A 23,113-nucleotide genomic window follows, 5' to 3' on the forward strand; every position below is an offset into this window, starting at 1 on the left:
ACCTTTCATTCGAACTCAAATTAGTTAGTGATTTAACACTTCCTGAACAAGAAAGGAGCTGGGAAGGAAGAATGCATAAAAGGGAAGATACAGTGGAAGGCAGAAGGGATTAAATGACAAAGGGGATGATGATGCATGGTAAAAGTGGGTGGTAATGGAACAGATAAAGAAACAAAAGATGGTTCCATGGGAGGCGCATGCCTTGCACATTGTTGTCTTTCTCTTTGTACCAAACTTTGAATCTAACCCTGAATAGAATAGCTACCTAAAATAAGTCTCTGAACCATTTAGGAATGGTTTTCAAGTATTGTTTTTAATTGCTGTGGGTTCATATTGCGTCAGTGCTCTAGGTGTGATTTTTTATTTTTTGTTTTATTTTGCACTCAAGCACCATTTATTGAGTAGACTATGGAAGACTATGCCAAAATGCATTATTTAGTAAGGCACAGAAGATGAGGAAAGGCAATGAAATGCTCTCAATTTAGAATTATGTTGAAAATAGTTTACCTGAACAAATTCTACGATCACAGCAGTTGGATATGATGTTTTGAAAATTCTATTTCCTGCTTAAGAGGTCTCGCTGATGTAACAAAATAGTATATTGGTGAGAATGAGGAAAATGGAATGCCAATAGACTTCAATCCCATTCTTTCCCTCCCAAATAAAAGGTGCTCTAATGTCGTCCAATTTATAGTATTTCTTTCATCCAGTTTCCTGTCAGCCCATCTTCATATCACCCAATGTTTTCCCTTTTAGGAATTACTGCCAAACTCAATTATTAATGCCATAAGTGGTGAACTGCAGTCGTACAGTGACGTATGTGAAGCATTCACTGCCGTGGAAGTTACTTTAGGATTTTTGGCCATGTCAGGCGGGGACCCTAATCTACAGCTGGTGGTCTACTTGAAGGAGGTTTTGCAAATGGAAGATCAAATGGCACCTCATGTAATGGAAGTAAGTACATGTTTATCCTGACTGCATATTAGGTTGCTCTGGATCTCATGTTAATCAATAGGTTGCTCTGGATTTCTTCTGTTAATTTAACATAGGCTGTGTTTTTTCTCCCCTTGAACTCTTTAAGAATTATCCCTATTACTACTAAATCTACACCATAAATTGGTTTCCACTTTCTTCTTATCCGTAATTGGCAATGATGAGTATAATGCACTTCAGTAATATTCAAGCCCATTCTTGCTGATGATCAGCATTTCTTGGGTGAGGTGTCAGCTTGACTCAGTTGATAGCACTTTCACCTTTTGAGTCAGAGGTAGTGGGTTCAAGACCCACTTTGTCATTTAGGCAAATAATTCAGCACAACTTTGAGGGAGAATTGTGGTGCTCGGGGCAAAAGTAGTTTGTTCAATACTAAGCCAGACACCACCTTACAAAGGTAAAGTACTGCAGATGTTGGAAACAAGACATCTCCTGCCTGTTCAGATGATTTGAATGAATATCAAGATCCCATGGCATTAATTGAAGAAAGCAGAGAAGTTGCCAGGTATCCTGGTTAAGATTCATACCGCTCAGCCAGCACCACAAAAAACAAATTAACTGGTCATTCATCAAATTTCTATCATGTGACCTGGCTGCAAAGAAATTGCCTACTGCCGTTACCTATATAACAATAGTAGCTCCACTTCCAATTCATTCATTGTGTGTTAAGTGGTTAACCATCTTTGAGATAAGTGTGAAGGTACTATCTAAATTCAAGTTGTTAAAACCTATCTTTATTTAGAGTTAACAGTGATAGTGTCCACTGTAAATTTTATCCAGATTTGCTATTGAAAATCAGATTTTGAATGCTGTTGTCTGTGCTAGGGGAGCTATTTTGATTATGTAAGATTTCAGTAACAAGGGTTGATTTTATTTTTTGAAAAAAACTTTTCCAATATTTGCTTTGTCTTCCCATTCACACTAAAGGTCATCAGCTGACTCCTTCCTAATGGTACCTTGTATTTGGACACAAATAGATCAACAAGAGCAACAGGATAGATTCTGCTACCAATTTTGCCCTTCATGCAACAAAATGCCCCTCTTTTGTACCCCCTTTTTAACAACTAAATTGAGAATGATACCTCACAATGTAGGAAATCCAGGGGAGAATCCATCTTCTACCATTGGGACACAGTATGCTCACACACCATCATTGGAACATCATGCATTGTACTACTATAGAAATGTATTGTTAGCAGGCTTGTTCAACTTTTATATTTGTTGTTTAAAGCTGTTCACATGAAGTGTTTGGTTCTATGAGAACAGTAAGTACAAGTGTTGTTAATACATGTTAAATACTTATTTTTTACTCTAGACATTAAAGAGGTGCAGCTTAAAACACATCCAAGCACTTTGGCAACTCCTTTCTGCAAGAAAATCAGAATTCTCCCTACGTCTGAAGAGGGTATGAATTAGAAATGTTACCAACAAGAATCCTTTTATTTTTCTCGGGGTGTGGGTGGTGCAGACAAGGTTATATTTATTGTCCAATCCCTAGTTCCCCAGAAAAGGTGGTGATTAGCCTTCTTGAAATACTGCATTTCTTGTTCTGGAGTTCCTATCAAGGTTTTTGGTAGAGTGTTCCAACATTTTGACCCAGTGACAACAAAAGAATGGTGGTGTATGTCCAAGTAGGATGATGTGTGACTTGAAGGGCATTTTGAAGATGATGGTGTTCCTGTGTTCTTGTTACCATCTTGGTGGTAGAGATGGTGGGCCTTGAGAAGTGCTGCAGAAGTAACCTTGATGAGTTCCTGCTGTGCACTCAAGTAGATAGTACATATAGCAGGCATAGTGAGCCTGTGATGGAAAGAATCGATATTGAATTCAGTGATACTGATTTGAGAACTGCTGATCCTGGACATTGCTGGGCTTCTTGAGTATTTTTGCACCTGCACGCACCATTACATGCACTAATAAATGTACATAATTGTGTATGACTGTGGATATTTTATTATTCTGTAATAACAATGTATGTGTTTTATGGTCTGTTTTCAGTTAAAATATATATTCAATTGTGTTATCAAAAAGAAAGCATTGAAATTAAATGTGAGTTAATGAACGATTGGCTATAATAGCTACACAGCAGCTGGTTAACTTTGGTGATTTCCCCCATCTACTTGACTCATGGACTCAGCCAGGCTGCAATGTGGAGGGGTAGGGTTAAGGCTGTAAACCTCCCCACAAGAAGACCAGCATAATCCTTGGGAGTAATCATTCTTCTGTCCCGCTTGCTACTGCATGGTTAGGTTCAGAGCAGTATTTGGTAGTGCCTGGAGATGGACTTCCTGGTATCTTCTTGGAAAACTAAGTGTGCACAACACCAGGAAATCTAATGACAAGCAATATTTGAGGTGCTTGCCCTCCAGAAAAAATAATGGCTAAATTGTTAAACAACTGAATGCATGATAGTTTACAGAGAAATGTTAATATTCAGAGAATTTTTACCTGATTATATAGAAAGGGACTTGGGTGTGATTAGAAGATTTTAAGGTTCAGGAGACATCCCAAACTACAAGAGGAAATTTTGAGAAGTGTTTTATATAATAGTTCTTTAACCTATTGTACTGTTTTTAGTTGAGATTTTTCAGTTCTGATGGGAGCTTTGTGTACCGCATGTCACTTGCTTATGATGGCCAATGCTCAGGGCATACATTAAAATCCCAAAATACTTTGCCACAACAGTACTGAATTTGGGTTCAGTCTTCACACTGTAGCGTTGCTGATCTGTACCTCTGTGGGGAGGAACTGGGTAGATGCAAGGTGTTTCCCTGCAAAGGGAGTGTTTAACCCCAGGCCGTTGTTACATGTCTTCTAGCAGTAGGCTTCGATTGGCATTGACTGACGTCTGGGAGCAGGGTGAGCCAACTAACCTCGTAGTGAAGAACAATGGGATGAGGAGGAATATCATTTATATAAAGTAGATACTACAGGGTTACAGTCAAGATAAGTTACTGTAAATTTATCAAGAAATGATTTGGCATTTAATTATTAGAAACATCAAGGGCCAGTGTGCGCCATAAAATGTTGAGTAATTACATAATGCTGCAGTACAGATTAAAAAATGAATGATAGCCCTGTAAAGTCCATACTTACTCATACCGCACAGTTACAGCCATTTAACTTGATTAATCCCCAATGGGGAAACCTTTCATAAGATCAGAGGAACAGAAATGTACCAAAGTGCCGATTCTTCATTATTTCTGTGTGTATTTTCAGGATCCTTTCTCAGGAATTCGAGATGAATATAAAAAGGACCTCAGTACAGAGGAAAAGAAACAGTTGCGTACCTTCTTCACGCAAGCAAGTGTAGATACATTTATACTGGAACTGCATGAAATGTTGACACTGAAATGCAAAAATGTTCAACCATCGGAATCTTTAAACTCATTGTGGAGGTATTGTACCTATAAATCGCCTCGTCATGCCAAAACTTCTTTGTCAATTTTTCAGTGGACCATTGAACTGTAGTAAAATACAGTTTACAGTAGTAGAATATACATATTGATAGCTACAAGCCATGCAGTTTGTCATTTATTCATGTACACAAGATGTCTCATGAAGCAAATTCTGGACTTGCCTAATCTTGATGATGCAAAGTTCTGTTAATCACATTTTGGCAAGGTAGTGGTAATTTGGTCATGTGTCAGGGTTTACCAAAATCCACCTTCTGACCATGACACCTGGGAACTACTTTACTAGCAAAACCAATGTCTCTTAAATCAAATTTTCGAAACAGCAGCTGTAGAACTTTTAGTGTAAATTTATGTAGTTTATTGTGTAACGTTTACATAAGTATTGTTCTGCAGAGAAGTGTATTAGAGCAAGCCAAGTTGCTCTCTTTTATAAGTAGTCTGTCAATAGTGTCAGTCAAATATGGGCATAGAAAAGTCGTGATCTACACTATTCAGATATTAAAAGGATGGACTGGTAGTGAATGAGTGGGATAGTGAAGGCTTTGAAGTCAGATTGGTGAGGAAGGGAGAGAGAAGAGGCTCTCTTCATATTTCTTAATTCAAAGCAACTTGAACTCTTATTTTTTTTTAAAAAGTTGAAAAACCTCATTTGTTTTCCAATATCTAAAGCTCATTTTTGTTTATTTTTCAGTTTGAAAGATTCACTGAGAATTATTATGGATATGAAGGAGGTGGATAATTTGCCAGAACTTGATGATCTTTTCCCGGCCGAAATTTTATTGTCAAAGAGTGTGGCAACCTGGAAAGCAGCTGTGACTTTCAAACGGGAACGATTACAAGTTTCAAGATAATTTTGAAGAGCCATTTAGACAAAATCTTTGTTTCACGGCGATAAATATATAATTCTGATACAAAATAGAGATTATATAAAAATTAGGGATTTTTTAAAAAAGAAATTAGAAACTGTATGTTTCTGCTTATCACTGAAGCAATGATTTATGAAAGACTGTCAGATATAACTGCCTTTGTTTTGCACCTGAACTTACTTTGAAGAGATGTTTGAAGTTTACAAAATACAGATTACATTATTAAAACTTCAGTCAGTCATTGCTTATCTTGGTGTCTTAGTCTAAGATCAATTAAGCATTGTAACGCATCATGAAATTACAGTTTTCCTCTGCATATACATTTATCCAAGTACGGGTGTTAGAATATATTCTGTCTGCTATAACGAAAAATGTACCCAACCTTCTCTATTCATTGAGGTGCCTTTATGCTAAAAAGCTGCTTAAAAATGTGAATGTTGGTTTCTGTAATGAAGCCATATTTGAATAAAGATTTACAAGTGCTTTTTTTAAAAAAAACTGTTCAGTAAATTTTGAAAACATAATGTTTGCTTTTAATTTTAGGTCTTGCTGTAAGTTTCTACTAAAATTAAATAAAACGTGTTCATTAAAAAAAGACATTATTTTCAACAAAGCTGCAAACCTTTATTATTTAAAAACAATGCAACAGCAAATCATGTTGGAAACATGTTAACATGATCTGTATGTGACACCAGGACAAAAATTGTTCCGTCTATTTTCGCCCTCTAACTTAAAGCAATGTTGCTGAGAAAAGACACAAGGTTTGATGGCAACTTAAATGGCGTAGGTGTTATATATTACTGTGGTTAACTTCAACCCTAAATGACCATAAATTAGCCATATGTGATGGAGGGCTTAAGCTAATTTGGCATTAGGTTGGGTGACCGGATGAAACACCTAAGAGAGGAGAAATTAAGTATGCAGATGACTGGGAGAGACAAATAGCAGTAGAGTAAAGAATAGTTCAGAAATAAGAGGGATCAGATGGGCACATGTGAGGCAGTCTAAGATTGATTTGGAGTGCATCTGTGTAAAATGCACATAGAGTGGTGAGCTGCATGCATAAGTCACTACATGAGGCCATGATGCAGTGGCAATAACAGACCTGGTAGAAAGAAGGGGAAGGATTGCGAACTTACTATTCTTCGTTACTAGGACAGATTCCTTTTTATTCTATTCATGTGTGCACTTCCCAGAGGGGGGGTTTCCCCAGCTCATTGTCTGTTTATGCTGAGCTGTTTTTCTTAACAGTTTTTGTCAGGAGCGGTTTGCCATGCCTTCCACACTCAGGAGCAGGGTGAGGGGGCAGGTCCTAAGTCTACCTCAGCTTGAGCGGGAATCATGATCTTTTAATCCTTGGAGAGCACTGGAGGATTGCAAATGTTACAGCCTGTCTTTGTTTAAAAACAAGAGAAATAAACTGACAAATGAGGCTGAGCAGCCTAATGTCAAGCAACTTTGAGAAAATAATCTGGGACAAAATTAATTGGCATATGGGCAATAAAAGTGTTTGATAAAGTACCAAAAAATGGACTTGTTACCAAAATTGAGACCATGGGAATAAAGGAAGAATGACAGCATGAGTACAAAATTGATAATGGACAAAAAATCAGGGTTATTGATTAATGATTGTGTTTCAAACTTGAATGAGGCACACAGTGATGTTCCCTTGGGGTTAGTGTTAGGGCCACTACAATTTTTGATGTAAAAGACCTGGACTTGGGTATACAAAGCATAACTTCATGGTTTGCGGATGTCATAAATCTCAGAAACGTGGGAACAATGGGAAGGATAGCAATGGACTTCAGGAGGATGTAGACTGATGAAATGGGTAGTCAACATGGCACATGCAATTTAATGTAGAGAAGTGTAAAGTGATTCACTTTGGCAGGGAAAATGCAGGTAGACATGACAAACTAAATTGTAGAATTTTAAAGGGGAAGCAGAGATCGGGGATGTGTGCGCATAATAAATTAAAGGTGACAGGACTATTTGAGAAGGCTGCTTTAAAAAAGCATATGGGATCATTGGCTTTATGACTACAATGCAAAACAGGCAAGTTATGCTAAACCACTACGAAACCAGTTAGGTCTTAGTTGGAGTATAGTGGTCAATTCCGGGCACTGTACTTCAGGAAGAACGTTAAATCCTTGGAGAGGGTACAGAAGAAATTTATTAGAATTTTACCGAAGATGAGGGGCTTCAGTTATGTGGAAGGATTGGAAAAGCTGGTGTTGTTTTCCTTAGAGCAGTGATTTGATAACAGCTAAAAATGCTGTAAAAAGTCAGCAAGTCTGACAGTATCTGCGGAGAGCGAAACAGAGTTAACATTTCGAGTCCATGTGACTTCTTCAGAGCGAGTGATTTGATAACAATGTCCAAAAATCATGAACAAATTTGATAAGAGTAAATAAACTATTTCCAGTGGGAGAAGGGTCAGTAACCAAAGGATGCACGGGTGACATGAGGAAACACATTTTATTTTTTACACCCAAGTTGTTGGTATCTGGAATGCATTGCCTGAAAGAGTGGTTGAAGCAGATTCAATAGTTACATTCAAAGGAGAATTGAAACTTTTCAAGGTTAAGGGGAATGAGCAGTGGAGTGGGACTAACAAGGTAGCTCTACAAGAGGCACAATGGATCAAATGGTCTCCTGTACAGTATAATTCCATAGTTCTGTGATAACATGCCCAATATCATATTTAAACCTGAGCGTACTAAAGCACATTTTCTACAGTGTCACCTTTGTTCCCCTGCCCCCTCCCCCTCCACTACCAGTCAGTGCAAAAATGGTACAGTAAGCCCCTGTTGTCCTTGGATATCCATTTTCTTTTCACGTCATCAACGATAACATTAGCATTTTCACGGAATAAACATCACTACAGTAATACAGTGATAGGGCAGCAGGTGGCACTATAAACACATAAGACTAGACTGCATTTTAAATCCTTGTGCCTAACACATTTGAGATTTTGAAGTTTTATTGTGCTCATGATCTATATTTGTGTTTATTCCTAGAAGTCGTAGATTTTTTAAAACTTGAAATCCTGCAAATTATTAATATTACCAATACTGGTGACTATTATCCCTCCACAACACTCTTCCTTTTTCTGCTATCTTCTTAGACTATAACTTTTATTAATATAGTACCTTAGCAAAGCAAATAATTGCAAGTTCATCATAAGGAGGAATGAATGAGGGAGAGCTGACCAAAGGCAGGATTAAAGTTCAAAGAAAAGGTTTGAAGTTTAGGGCTTATAAGAAGAAAATTTCAGAACATAGGAACTGGAGGAGGCCATTCAATCTTTTGACTGTATACAACATTCAATGTGATCAGGATGGCCTTTATCCTAAAGCCACTTACCAGTTTTGGCTCCGTAATCCCCTCATTCCCTTTGCGAGGAAAACTCTTACCCACCTTAGATTTAAAATTATTTATTGAATTAGCATTTACTGCTTTTTGCGGGAGAGAGTTCCACACTCCTATCACTCTTTGTCTGAAGAAACATTTCCTTCCTTCTCTTTGAATGGCCTGGCTCTGATTTTAAGGTTACGTTCACATGCCCTGGACTCCCCCATCAGAAGGGACAATCGTCTCTAACAACTCCTTTCACGATCCTAAAAAAACCTCCACAAAAAAACCACCCTTTAACATTCTGCATTCTAGGGAATACATTTTGGTTTATGACATCTTTCCTCAGGATTTAACCCTCGGATTCCTGGATACATGCAGGAGAAGATCAGACCTTGGCACAAAGGTTGTAAAAGGGATTTGAAATTAAATTGAAATTGTGCTCCTCTGTAAAGGTCTTTAGGGGCAAACGGTGGGTCTGTTTCTTTTCATGGGCCTATACTAGGTGCTCAATCACTAGTGCACAGAAGTATTGGATCTTGAATTACGTGTTCATCTCTAAAATGGTGCCTGAACACACAACATTCTGACAAAGTAATATAGGAATTGCTGGGCAATAAAGACCACACTGGAGCAAATTTGCTTTTTACCATGAAATGTCAATCAATCTCTGTCGCGTAATCTAAATCAGATCCAGACAGACAAGGAAGGGTCCCATGTGGAAGAGCTTTGGGAAACACGCTACACTTGCCACATGTCATACTTCAAATTGCTAATGGCTCTACTATCGTTACCATCCCCACCCCCTACCCCCAGCAAGATAAGTCTACCCAGTCAAACTTATTGTTAGCTTAAAATCTCAACTAACAGAAATTTCAGATCATTAAAGATACTTGGCCAGCTTTACCAGCTATAGCCAGGGTCCTGCAATGAAAAGTTCTCCCTCCTAGGAGTTTCCAAACTAGCAAAATTACCTCAGGGTAGAATACATTTACAGGTATATTATAGCAGAAACAACTCTTTTTAAGTTTACCAATATCAGCACTTAGAATCCTAACTTAAGAATTCTAGGATTTTGTTATCTATATGTGGGCTTGTAAGTAAATGAAACTATAACTCTTTATTATAAGGACCAATTATAGATTACATTATAGTAACGAATACTATATTATAGAATATGTGGTACTTAAAGATAATCACTTCACTTATACAGAGTGACTATTCTAAGAGAAGTAAATATTCAATACTGTATTCCCTTAATAATGTGTTAGCTACAGTCAGTCATAGATGATTATAACATGACTATTACACTTTAAATTTACATGCAGTCTAAATCCATTTTAATTAATAATTGGACATTCAAATAAATATAGATTTGAAGATTATATTCACAACCCAAAATAATTTCTTTAGGGTGTCTTTTGTCTCAACTGTTAAGGGGCGTTGATGGTAAACTCAACCCTTTGTGTCCTAAAGATGGCTGACCTATGTCTCTGTTTTTGTGTGTCTGTGTGTTGGCTTTTTTAAGACCTGGACTTGCTCATTGAAACAGGCTGGCATTGTCCATTGTATACCACAAAAACAATTTTTTTAAATAAGTCTTATCCGTCAATTTTTTTGGCTCTCTTTATGTGAATCTTTGAGGGTCATTTTGTTTTCACTATCTAGTATCTGTCACAGGTGTTTGGCTGTTTTCCAACAGTAAGGCATTCAGGTTCTTATGAATCCCTGCATTCTGTGTAGTGTTTTTCACTAGCTTCTTGGCACTACTTCAAATGCTGCATCGTGTATTTTATTTTCTCAGCTTCCATTAATTTAACTAACACCTTAATTTCTTCATTAAATGGGTCACTTCCTTTACAATATTACTCAAGGCTAAATGACGACCGACTGAGTGAAGCTACCACTTTGAAATAGATCTGTTGGCTCCCACATATAGAATGCAAAACCGATTCTAAGTTGATGAGGTAAGTGCTGTATTATGATTGCCCAATAAGAACGACTTCCCTATAATACACCAATTAGCAATTTAGGATTGTATGGCAAAATGTTGAGTGCTTATTCTCCCTATTGGCTATTGCTACGGTGAATCACTGGCACTAAAATTAAAATTGTTATGCTGCTGATTTACAAAGAAGGTTGCACCATTTGCGCAATTCAGGTTTGCAATTCACCTCACCCTTACTATTTCATTATGTTGTCATTAGTATGCGACTATAGTGAAAATTATGCTATTTAGCAAAACTATGTAACCTCTTGATCAGGGCCCAATCTTAATTCTATTTAAGTGGATGGATTTTGAATGACCCTTAGTGTTAACTTGGTTTAGGTGGATAAGGCAGGTGGTTGCTCCAAAAATATATTAATATGGTAAGTTCATATTTCACCAGTTGTGTCTTACACCAAGGGGCACAATATAAAGTTTTCAAAATGTTTTCATCAGCAACCATAAGAATTTAAGGTAGAATTGTATTCTCTGTCCAGCCTCGGATCTGGTGGGACAAGTAATGACCCTGAATGTTGTCCAACCACTTTGATGACTGGAATGCATTTGTTCAATTTGAAGTTTGAATGGAAATTGGGATGTCTCATATCCATTCACAGCCAGGACTGAGGTACACGTGTAGCAGCCCAGGCTCCTGGCGGAAATGACGAAAGAGAGGGGCGGCCGCGCATGCGCACGCTTGTGGCCGACCCTTGTCCCTTGAGGCGTTCGCCCTCAACAATGGCGGCGACGCGGGAGGGAGAGAGTCAGGAACAGGAGCTGCTCCTTCGGCAGTGGGAGAGGTACAGTAATCGCTGCCGCTCTTCTAGGGGAAGGAAACCCCCGTGAGATCAGGCGCGCAACGCGGGAGAGGAATCTCCTTTCCGCTGCAGCGGCCGCAAACTACCCGTACCGCACTGCATCCTGGGGGGGTTGTAGGATGATGTCACCGGGAGAACTACAACTCCCACAATGCCGCGCGGCGTCAGCGTGGTTTGGATACTTCTCCAGTAGGCATTGTATCTACCAGCATAGCTAGACCAGGACTGCTTTAAAACCCTCAAACAAACAGGCAAAACTGGAATTACACAACCACTCGGTTTGAATGAAGATTTTTTTCATCCAGTGCAAAGTGCTGTAAATTTCAAATATTACATTGAGTATTCAGGACAAGCAGGCCATTCAGCTTAGCCAGTGCATGCTCACAATTCTGCTTTACTCGAATCTCCTGCCTCTACTTGTCCACTTTTCTTAGCATAACCCTCTGCTTCCTTATGCTTTTCTACCTGGTTTCGAACTGGGGACCTTTCGCGCGTGAGATGAATGTGAAAGCCACTACACCACAGAAACTCTTATGCTTTTCTAGTTCCCCCTCAATTGGATCTATATTGTTCACTTCAGCTGCTCCATGTGGTAGCGAGTCCCACATTCTCATCACTCTCTAGGTAGAGGTATTTCTTCTGCATTCCCTATTTGATTTTTCTTTGGTGACTATGTTAAGTTGATAACCTTTAGGTGACAACCTTTGCTCTTCCCTATCAGTAGAGTTGTTGATTTGAGTCAGTGACTTGGACCGAGTAACTTTTTTTTAAACTTTTGACTTGACTGGGAAAAAAATGGACTTGGCAGTTTTCCTTAAAAAAACGGTATTTTTCGATTTGATGCTTTGGTGAGAACCATGACGTATGTAATCCAGCACAGGTTTTGTTCACGTGCCTGATCCCAGCCATTGCCACGGCTGATTGGCTGATTTGGAAACTGGACTGCCAGATCTACAGCGGTGAGCGGCCAAGTAGTTTTGTCAATCGGGGATCGTCCACATGCCAGATTCCCCATTCCCTCCTTTCTCACTGACCCCGTGTGGGAGGAGGTTTGTTGGTCTGTTGTTTGTTGGCATTAGTGGAAACACCTGGACTATGGAGGGCACAACTTGCTGTTGTGAGTTTAAATAAAGAATCTCCAGCCAGCACGCACTGCCCGCCCCAAAGCCCGATGAGAAAAGCTTTCCATGGCCACCCCCGAGCCTTCGATGGCCGTGCCTGACCCTTCCATAGCCATGGCTACATGCCTGAATGGAGAAAGGGACGGGAATGGGAGACAGACAGGAGGGAGGGGAGCAGGTCATCAGCACACACAAGTGAAGCCTTGACAATGTTAAATGTTATAGTATTCCATGTGCTAAATGCACTGAATGCTGAAATGTTGAGTTCAGTTAGGTAATTGCTTCATGTGTAACAACGTGTTGCTCTCTCAAACTATACAGCAATTATGTCACCACCAAAAGTCGTATCGTTTGGTTATATAAGTTATAAAAGTAAGGCAGAAGGAGAACTGTCTGGAAAACATGTGGAACGAAGGAGGTTGATGGCCCTGCCTTCCTTTCAAATGTTTAATTCAGAGTTGGTTATTTCTGAATCATGCGAATTGCAAAATTAGCACGAAACAAGCACGAGGAGATGATATAAAAGTTCCTCGTCTGTTTGCAAGGTACAGCCGGAAACAGCAGAGTGATGGTGAGGCATCTGTGACAACCCAGTTTGTGGATATTTTGAGCTGTGAGGGCTGCCATGTCAGTGTCCTCAACGCATGCATTTGCTTTTGGAGCGTCAGTAGAAACAGCTTTGCCCAAACTGGTTCCACTTGCCATGAGGGTCCTGGCCATTCCTGCATACAATTCACCACTGGAGTGTGTCACGGTGTCACTGTGCTCGACTTAGTGACAAGATGTTGTCCAAATTGATATTTCTTAAGTGCAACAGTTAGTCAAGCTAAACTCGAGATGTCCAGTATGTACAACAGGGTTTTTAATTTTATTTCACATTTGCACAATGACTGAAAGATGCTGTCAATGTGCAGTGTTTAAGTGAACAAAATTATTGTGTTGAATATTATAAAATTAAGTCCAAAGGTTCCTTTGCCGGGGTTGCTTTCGTTTAACAAGGGAAACAATAGAATTTGGAAGTTTCATGTAACAGTGTGGTTTACACCTCATATTCAATTTTTATCAGTTTCAAATAGCCCATTTGTAACCAAAAACAGTGTTGTTTTCAAGTCAATAAAACATTCATTTTTGAAACATGGTTTTGATTACATTTTGATCTGTCAACAGTATGACAGTGAAGAATTTGTGAATCCGTAGAATGTGTATTTACAAATACATTCAAACAGCAAAGTGACTGAAAGTTGACTTGCTAGCTAAGAGTAAAAACATGTGTTACTGACTTTCTCTTTAAAAAAAAATGACTTGTGACTTGACTTGGTTACACAACTCCACCCATAAGCAGAAACATTTTCTCTGTGTTTATCAAAGCCTTTCATCATTTTAAAGACCTCTATCAGGTCAGCCCTCTGCCTTCCCCTTTCAAGAGAAAAGAGACCTAGTTTGTTCATCCTCTCCTGATGACTACGCCCTCACATTTCTGATTCTATCCTGTTAACCTGCCTGTCCTGCAGATGTTGACCAACTTGCTGTGCGCTTTCAGTATTTTCCGCTTTTCTGTTTTTGACAGTTGGATTAATGGTTCACACCAGATTCATGGACTTGCTTGTTCCCATAGCACATTTTCTCATAGTTGACCATTCACCATAGTGAATGCCAATTGGTAGAAATATGGAAATAATGATGCTGCAAGAATGTTTACCTAAATAATAAAATAAGTCCCAAACATTTTAATTACCCCACAATATCATTGGGTGACACACATATTACTTGTAACATCATTCTGCAATTGGCAGAAAAACACAAGAGTCCAAAAATTCAATGATAATATTTTACATCCAGACTTTTCCTCCATGTGAGATACACAAATCATTTGAAGTTAAGTAAACAACGTTGATTTCGGAATATTGAGCAAAATTATCAATTATTTTGTATGTGACGGAGCATTCCACATACTTGCTTTATTAAGTTGAACATATGTAGAGTCAGCTGGCTGTATCAGAGGTTTGTTTTTTCTCACTTTTTTTAGACGGCAAAGGCAATTGTGAACCATCGCAATATGTACTTGAGTGTCTAATTCTTGTACTTACCATAGAACAGAAGAACAGGAGTAGATGATTCAGCCCCTCGAATCTACTCCACCATTCAATGATCTGCAACCTAACGTCTTACATTTAAGGCTGGGAGAGACAGATCTTTGGTCTCTCGGGGAATTAAGGGATATGGGGAGCGAATGGGGAAAATGGAGTTGAAGCCCAAGATCAGCCATGATCATGTTGAATGGCAGAGCGGGCTTGACGGGCCATATGGTCTACTGCTCCTATTTCTTATGTTCATGTATATGCCTTTGTCCCACATCCCTTAATACCTTTGCTTAACATAGATCAATCAATTGACCCATTTGTGAAAGAGGGTTCCAAATCTCTACCATCCTTTGTGTGTAGAAGTGTTTTGCTGCTGAAAGGCCTGGCTCTAACTTTTAGGCAACCTTCGCTAGTCTTCGATTCCCCAACCGGTAGAAATAGTTTCTTTCTATCTACCCTATCAGTTCCCTTTAATCAACTAACCCCTTAACCTTTTAAATTCCAGGGAATAGAACCCTAGTTTGTGTAACCTCTCCTCGTAATTTAACCCAAGTCCAGGGTTCATTCTAGTAAATACATAATGAATTCCCTTGAAGGCTAGAATATCTTTCTTAAGGAATGGTGCCCAGAACTGAGCATAGTACTCCTGATCTGCTCCGATAAGGACTCTTTATAGCTGCAGATTGGTTCCCTTCCCCCGCCCCCCCCCACCCCAGCATTTTCATCCTCTAGATGTAAGGTCAGCATTCCATTAGCTTCTTGTACCTATTCATGACTTCTTAATAGACTATGTGCAGGGACCCCCTAAGGCCCTTTGGACTTTCACTGCTTCCAGCCTTTCACCATTTAGAAAAGGGGAGACAGTGGCATGGTGGTAATGTCACTGGGCTGGTAATCCAGAGGTCCAGGCTAATGCCCTGGGGACATGGGTTTAAATTCAATTATTTAAGAAAATCTGAAATTGAAATCAAGACCCAGTAATGTTGACCATGAAACTATCATTGATTGTTGTAAAAACCTATCTGGGTCAGTAAGTCCTTTAGGGAGGGAAATCTGTCATCCTTACCTGGTCTGGCCTACCTGTGACTCCAGACCCCCAGCAATGTGGTTGACTCTTAAATGCCCTCTAAATGGCCTAGTAAGCACTCAGTTCAAGGGCAATTAGGGCTAGTCAACAAATGCCAGTAACACCCACATCCCATGAAAGAATTTTTAAAGATTAGGAAGTGCTCTATTGTATCCGTTTTTAGGTCCAAAGTGGATAACCTCACTCTTGCCAATATTGATATCTTTTTACCATATTCACTCAAACCTTTGTAATGTTATGCTCCCACCTAACACTGCTTACAATGCCGCCTATCTTTGTGGCAAACTTGGGTATGTGGCTTCCTGTCCTGTCATCTAAATCATTAATAAATATGGTAACCAGTTGAGGCCCCAACACAGATCCTCTAGACAGGGATGCCTCTAGACATATCCAGCCCGTTATTCCTACTCTCTGACTCCTGCGTCTCCTGAATGTCACACTCATCCTGCAGTACTCCAGTTTTCATGACCTGCGCCTGAAAAAAAATTCTAAAATAATGCCCCCTATCTTTCAAAAAAAAATACTCCTGATGTCACAGCCACGACAGCACTTTCCTACTGGTGAAGTCTATACACTTGCGTACGTGTATAGACCTCAGCTACATCATTTCTTTTCTTTCAACTTCAGCCTACACCGGGAGCAGTTGCTTGGCCGAGTTCAGTGAATGCTGTACCGTGGCCCTGTTAACAGGCTTTTGCCAGTTCATTGCCTGAGCGAGGGCTGCCTCCTCCAGGCCGGAAGCAATGGGAATGGAGTGCTTGCTTTATTAAAATTCATGCCTCTGCATATCTGAATCTGACTTTTTAAGAAAAAAAACACAGCACCATGCACGGAACAGAAAGCCAAGCGCCCCTGCATTGGCCCCCGTTGACACACAGCAGCATTGACCCTCCAGTTTTTGGCGGGTTTCTAAATCCATCTTCTAATGTTTCATTTTGGGGGAGACGGTGGCATAGTGGTAATGTCACTAACTTAGTAATCTAGAGGCACAGGCTAATGCTCTGGAGAAATGAAAGCGGAAAGTGCTGGAAAAACTCAGCACGTCTGGCAGCATCCGCGGAGAGAGAAACAAAGTTAATGTTTTGGGTCCGGTATGACTCTTCTTTGGAACTGAAGAATGTTCTGGAGATGAGGGTTCAAATCCCAGCACAGCAGCTGGTAGAAATTAAGTTCCATTAATAAATCAGGAATTGGAAAGCCTATCTCAGTAATGGTGACTGTGAAACCATCGCAATTGTCATAAAAACCCATTTGGTCACTAATGTCCTTTAGGGAAGGAAAACTGCCATCCTTACCCAGTCTGGCCTACATGTGGCTCCAAATGCACGGCAATGTGGTTGACTCTTAACTGCCCTCTGAAATGGCCTATCAAGCCACTCAGTTCAAGGCCAATTAGGAAAGGGCAATAAATGCTGACCTTCCCAGTTATGCCCACACCCCATGAAAGAATGGGGGGGAAAATGAATTTACTATTATGAATTATTTATGGCTTTGCTGTGGTGCTTAAATACTGACCTTGACTTCCTTCTAACAGGCAGCAGATAGAACTGAAGCAGCAAATGATTGACCATGACACTGAGGACTGGCAAAGCAATGAGGGCTTTGAAGGGTTAGAGCGCATTGGTGGTGTGGATTTATCTTACATCAAGGGAGATGAAGTCAATGCTTGTGCTTCATTAGTGGTTCTCAGTTATCCTGATCTTAAGGTAAAATCAAACACTTGAAAAAACTGTAGCTGATTGATATACAAAATGTAATAATAAGTGACACTAGATTTGTACAAAGACCGCTCTCCTTCACTTTGGTAAACCAAATAACTTGCGACAGCAACTCACATTTATACAGCCTTTAACAAAGCAACCTTGGCACTTCACAGAGGAGAAGCAGATGGTGAGACAGGGTTTAAAAAAATTAGGGTAATTTGGTAAAGATGAAAAGGAAGATCATGGTTTTAAGGAGGCTTTTGAATGTGGAGAACGAGTAGTGAAAGGAATGGGTTCAGGATAGGCACAGAGTATAGAGCTGGGACAGCTTAATGCTCTGCTATTGCTCATGGAGCAGTAGAAGAGGCAATACACACAGGACACCAACCTGAAGAACAGTGCCCCCCGAGCTGGAAAAGACCAATTTCAATGTACCTTGCTCTTAATGACAGGAAAGATGGCATTGCAGTTTTCAGTTTAACAAAGTGATGAATGCCTTATGCTTGATCAGGCCACAAGGTGGAGTGTTCACAATATTTTACCTCGGGGATTGGAATCAACTTTTGTCAGGCACATCTGTATGCACAGTTCCAACTAAACAACCACAAAGCAGTTTTAATTAAGTCATGCAAGGGCCATCACCTCAAAATGTCGTGTCCTGATTGTGCAGCAGCACGTAAATAGGGTCTGCTATAGCGGCAGTGTATTGCCCAAGGGTTGCAAAAATGATCAAAAGATGATTTTATTTCTAAAGAACATTTTAGCAGCAGTATTTTAAAGAATGCAGAAGGGCTGACAGCTTCTGGGAGATGTAAAGTGTGAGACTGATGATCTGAAAGTGAAGCGTGTGTGAATGGGTCACATTTTTAATTGAAATAGAGGCTTGCTCACTCCATTTTGGGCATATATTTCTGACATCAGCTGTCTTGCTGATTGGCTTTATTTGCAGAAGACTATGATAAAAAAAATATGCTTATTCACAGTTGACAGCTCTTAAACCGATGTTTACCCATTCTAGTTCAAGGGTATGCAGTGGTCATGTTAACTTGCCCTGCCAGCACCTGAAAATGTTATGCAATAAGTCAATTAAACAGGAAATGGACAAGCTAACAGAATTGGACAGCATGTTGCTATTTCTCTGTGGTTTCTGTGATATTACATGGGAGGAGTGTACGCAAATGATTCAGGAATAGTAGGAAAGGGAGATGATGAAAAATATAATTATCTGACGATAAACCAGGTTTATGCACATACAAGCATCAGTTTTAAACAAAAATGTTATGATTTAGTGTTCTTTTTTTATTGGAAGGAAATAGTTCATTTCAAAGATTCAGATGCAAACAAAGCAAGCAATATAATCGTCTGCTAGTAATTACGTCACTCATTGCTATACCTGCATATGTTAATATTGTTGATCAATTGTCATGAAAATTGTGTATTATTCCTTAGAGATCAGAAGTGTCAAAACTTGCAACTGATGCTGATATCACAATAACATGAAACATTTACATTTACCTTTGGACTATCTTTTGAATCTCCAGTTTCATCTTAGCCAGCATCAGATGGTACCCAGTGTAGAAATGTTGAACAGTTCATATATTTTCAGTGTTTTTTTTTAAACTGGTCTCCATAGAAACTATTTGCTCCAATTTCAGTCACTAGTTCAGATGCTGTAATTCCAAAATAGACACTGACCTGTATTTGTAAATATTACAGTTAACCAATTTTATATCTTCTTTTTCCTATTTCATGCTAACCAGTGATAAAATTCAGAGCAGATTCTAAGCAAGCTTTCATTAAATATTCCAATCACTCCTCCTGAAAGGTAATTATTTTCGAGTTTTTTTTTATTACATTTCGTGATAAACTCAAAAACAGAGTAAAGTTAACATCTTTGAAGGGAAAAGACAAGCTGCTTTAGTTGAAGGTTTCACACCCAGATCTGATACCCTGTCCTTTCTCCTAACAGATACTGAACGCAGTGTATTCTAGCCTTTTCTGCTTTTATTTCAGATTTCAAGCACTTTTTTGTATGGCAAGCTCTTTAGACTTTAAAGAATAGATGAGACCACAGGGGGGAAAACAAACAGTTTTTTTTTTACGCTGTCACATCCATACAGTCTGCCAGCATCCCGTGGGAATGAAACATTGAAACTGCAGCTTGAGGTGCTCATACCTAAAACAACTAGAATGCATCATTATATACCAGCATCATACCCCTCATAGCATTCCAGACAGATGAGCGTATGCTGCTCTCCTCTCATTCAGTGTTAATGCTTGGCACAGAAAGAGAATTAATTTTTAAAGGGAAAATAATAAAACAGGAAGTGTCTGTATTTTGAAAGCTGCAAATAACTTTAAGGTTCTAACGGGGCTGGCCACCATTTGCTGCATACAGACCCTCACATTTTCAATAGGTTTTCTGCTTTCCATATTTTATACCTATCTGTGTGAGACTATGATAATGTGTGCATTGTGAAATAAAGTGAAGCAGGTGTTGCATCAGTTCCTAAATTCAGTACTCATAATTGCGATTTCCATTTTTAAAAAAAAATTTACTCAGGTTGTCTATGAGGAATGCAAGATGATTTGTCTGGATACTCCTTATATCCCAGGATTTCTGGCATTTCGGGAGACACCATCCCTGGAAGAAGCTGTGAGCAGACTACAAGACAAGGACCCCAGTCTTCTCCCTCAGGTAAAAACAAGAGAGCATCCTTACAAATGTGCGAATGGCCCAGATATCGAGGCTGACAGCTATTTAATATGCCCTTTTGCCATTTTATGCTGGAGCCTTGCCACTTTCCAACGCCAGGGCGAACAGTTAGGAGGCAAATTGTCGAGCATGATTTCAGCGCAGCCACGCTCGCTTTTCTCATCATGAACTGAAGACACGCCCCTTGAGGTCTGTTTTCATTTCATTGGCTTACATTGTTTTAAATGGATCTGTCAACCCCAATACTGCTCAGCCTCCCATCACTGATGGTGCTAACCACCCCTCGCTGCCCACCCCCTTGTCCCCCAACAGTGTCCATCCCTAACAGTGTTCACCCCCCTCTCCCTCACTCTCTTGACAATGTTCATTCTCTGACAGTGTTCACCCCACCCAATAACGTTAACCCTCTGACGGTGTTCACGCCCCATCCCCGACAATATTCTCTCCCCCCCTCCCCCCCCGCCACCTTGCAACAGTGTTCACCCTGCTTCCTCCATCCCCCCCCGACAGTGTTCAACCCCCTTCCCTCATCCCCCAATAATCTTCATTCCCCCAACAGTGTTCACTCCACTCCTTCATACCTCAATAGTTTTCATCCCTTTCCCTCATCCCCCTAATAATGTTCATTCCCCCTTACCCCACAAAAACGTTCAACCCACCAGCCCACCCCCACAGCCCCAATTCTGAAAATGCGAAGTCTTCAGACATCAGCCGGGCAGGAGTCAGGGATTCGGAAAGGTGGGCCAGGAGAGGGGGTGTGGGAGGGGGTGAGCACTCTCTGGGGGGTTTGGGGGAGTCAGTGAATGTTCTGTTTGCTCCCAGAAACGTTGTCGGGGGAGGGGGGTGAACTTTGGAGCATTGCTGGGAGTCTACATTGCCGGGAGGGAGGTGAACATTGCTGGGGTGGTGCGGTGCTGAGTACTGTTGGCAGGGGTGAGCGTTGCCCGGGGTGGGGGTGGGATTGCCGGGGTGCTGTTGTGCTTTGACTTACTTAGAGTTACACTGGTTTTATACCAGCTAAAAAAAAAATCCGTGTAAAAACCAGGGTAAGTATAGTGCAAACGGCCTAAGTCTTTGTGGTTCTGCTCATCCGATCACACTGTCATTGGACTCACTGAGCAAACTGGACAGGGTAAAACCAGCAATCAGAAATGTAACCTTGCTGCATAAGTACTGCAGATGTGCACATGTCAGGACTTCCTCAGGGTCCTGACAACCATCAGTGACCTAAATTAAGCCTGAGGTCACTCCCCATGTCCGAAAATTTGGCCAATAAATTACATAGGAACGTAGGACTTAGGAGCAGGAGTAGGCCATTCAGCCCTTTGAATCTGTTCTGCCATTCAGTAAGATCATGGCTGGTTGTGGTCTCAATTCCACTTTGTCATCTGCCCGCTGTAACCTTGACTCCCTTGTCTGTCAAAAACCTGTCTAACTCTATCTTGAATAAGTTCAATGACCTCCACTACTTTCTGGGGAAGAGAATTCCACAGACTAAAGAGATTTTGAGAAAAAATATTCTCCTCATCTCTGTCTTAAATAGTAAACCTCTTATTCTTAAATTATGTCCCTTGGTTCTAGTGTCTCCCACAATTGGAAACATCCTCCTGGTATCTGCCCTATCAAATCTCCTCAGGATCTTATATGCTTCAATAAGATCACCTCTCATTTTTCTTACCCTCCAATGGGTATAGGCTCAAGCTGTTCAACCTTTCTTCATAACATAAGCCCCTCATCCCAGGAATGAGTCAAACTCCAGAAAATGTCTGGAGTTGATGTCATTACCATTATATCTCCATTTCCAGGATAATGAAGCTTTATCATGTCATTTTTAAGACGACTGGGTTCAATGCTTTGTGAAGTAGTAACCACAATCAAGTCAGAATTTTCAAAACAAAAAAAAATTGAATTTATTTCACTTCAGTGATCCGTAAATCCTTAAACATTTGGAATAATCACTAATCCTCCTTTTCTTAATTCAATTCAAAATGCTAATTCTGAGCTATTCAGGAAACACTCATTTTTTCTCTGTCAATTTCATGAATCTATTAATTCTAAATCATCCTTCCAAAAATCAGAATGACATATGACAGCATGTATTACATATTACATAATAATTAGAATTAGGTTTGGAAATTTCTAGAACAAATTCAAGCTCATAGAAGCGTGTCATTTGTTGCAAACTGTATTTTAGCAGCATGGATCTTTTCAGTGTCCTCTGTCAATGGCAATACTACCCGGATCATTTTTTAAATAGTCTTTTAGTTAATCTGTGCATCTAGGGCATAAGTGCTCTGAGTGCTCACTGATAAAGGGTTCTGGTGTGTTAACTTAGACTGGAAATAGACCTGGAGTCAACAGATTAAACCAGAATCCTTTTAAATGAATAAAACAGTCACTTGCAAGCAAACTAAAAGGAACAGCTTGCCCTGTGAAGCCCTGACAAGGTGAACATTTACCAATGGGAAAGGTTGGTAGGGAATAATGGAAAATGAATCCACAGACGGTAAAGGAATTGAAGGGTTAACATAAAGTGATAAAAATATAGGAGGAAAGCTTGAGTAGTTTATAGGTGTCATTGGAAACCTGAAATTAGATTAGTGCCTTAAAGTCACCTGGAGGTATCTGTCATTATTTATAACAAATGTGTGAGATAGTGACTTTTTGGTTGAAATTCATTTTCTTGGTGATGTGGGGTCGTCCAACAGTCTATTTGTTTGATGTGAATGTTTTATGACGCTGTTTGAAGATGAAAGTAATGCCATGTGACAGAAGGCTATTATTGATTGTATGACATAGGACTGACAGTGTACTGAACCCTATGAGAAGGCCTGCTGTATTACCACCTTATTTTTCAAAGTATGTATCACAGGAAAAATCATTATTATTACATATGTACAGTGTTAAAAGGCATGAAGATTTCATGTGATCAAATTGTAACAAAAATAATAGGAACATTCTTCTTTAAGTT

The 23,113-nt window shown here is 39.8% G+C and overlaps 2 protein-coding genes across 6 annotated transcripts in view; both read left to right on the forward strand.

Moving 5' to 3' along the window:
- Positions 1-5,870, forward strand: part of LOC144699854 (E3 ubiquitin-protein ligase rnf213-alpha-like) — a 159,607-nt gene extending 153,737 nt beyond the window's left edge. For both annotated transcript variants that reach the window (XM_078571162.1, XM_078571160.1), the window contains 4 exons: positions 757-954; positions 2,309-2,398; positions 4,213-4,391; positions 5,101-5,870. In XM_078571162.1, the coding sequence (XP_078427288.1) occupies positions 757-954; positions 2,309-2,398; positions 4,213-4,391; positions 5,101-5,260 (627 nt within the window). In that variant the 3' untranslated portion in view covers positions 5,261-5,870. The remainder of the gene's footprint in view (positions 1-756; positions 955-2,308; positions 2,399-4,212; positions 4,392-5,100) is intronic.
- A 5,421-nt stretch (positions 5,871-11,291) lies between these two features.
- Positions 11,292-23,113, forward strand: part of LOC144699855 (endonuclease V-like) — a 79,258-nt gene continuing 67,436 nt past the window's right edge. For 3 of the 4 annotated variants that reach the window (XR_013580639.1, XM_078571164.1, XM_078571165.1), the window contains exons 1-3: positions 11,307-11,416; positions 17,258-17,429; positions 19,990-20,124. Coding sequence is in view for 3 of the 4 variants with exons in the window: in XM_078571164.1 (XP_078427290.1) it covers positions 11,355-11,416; positions 17,258-17,429; positions 19,990-20,124 (369 nt within the window). In the remaining variant the exon portion in view is untranslated. Of the gene's footprint in view, positions 11,417-17,257; positions 17,430-19,989; positions 20,125-23,113 lie in introns of all 4 variants that reach the window. The other variant, XM_078571163.1, reaches the window with a different exon arrangement.

This window comes from Cetorhinus maximus, chromosome 24 (assembly GCF_964194155.1).
Source record: "Cetorhinus maximus chromosome 24, sCetMax3.hap1.1, whole genome shotgun sequence".
Lineage (NCBI taxonomy): Eukaryota > Metazoa > Chordata > Chondrichthyes > Lamniformes > Cetorhinidae > Cetorhinus > Cetorhinus maximus.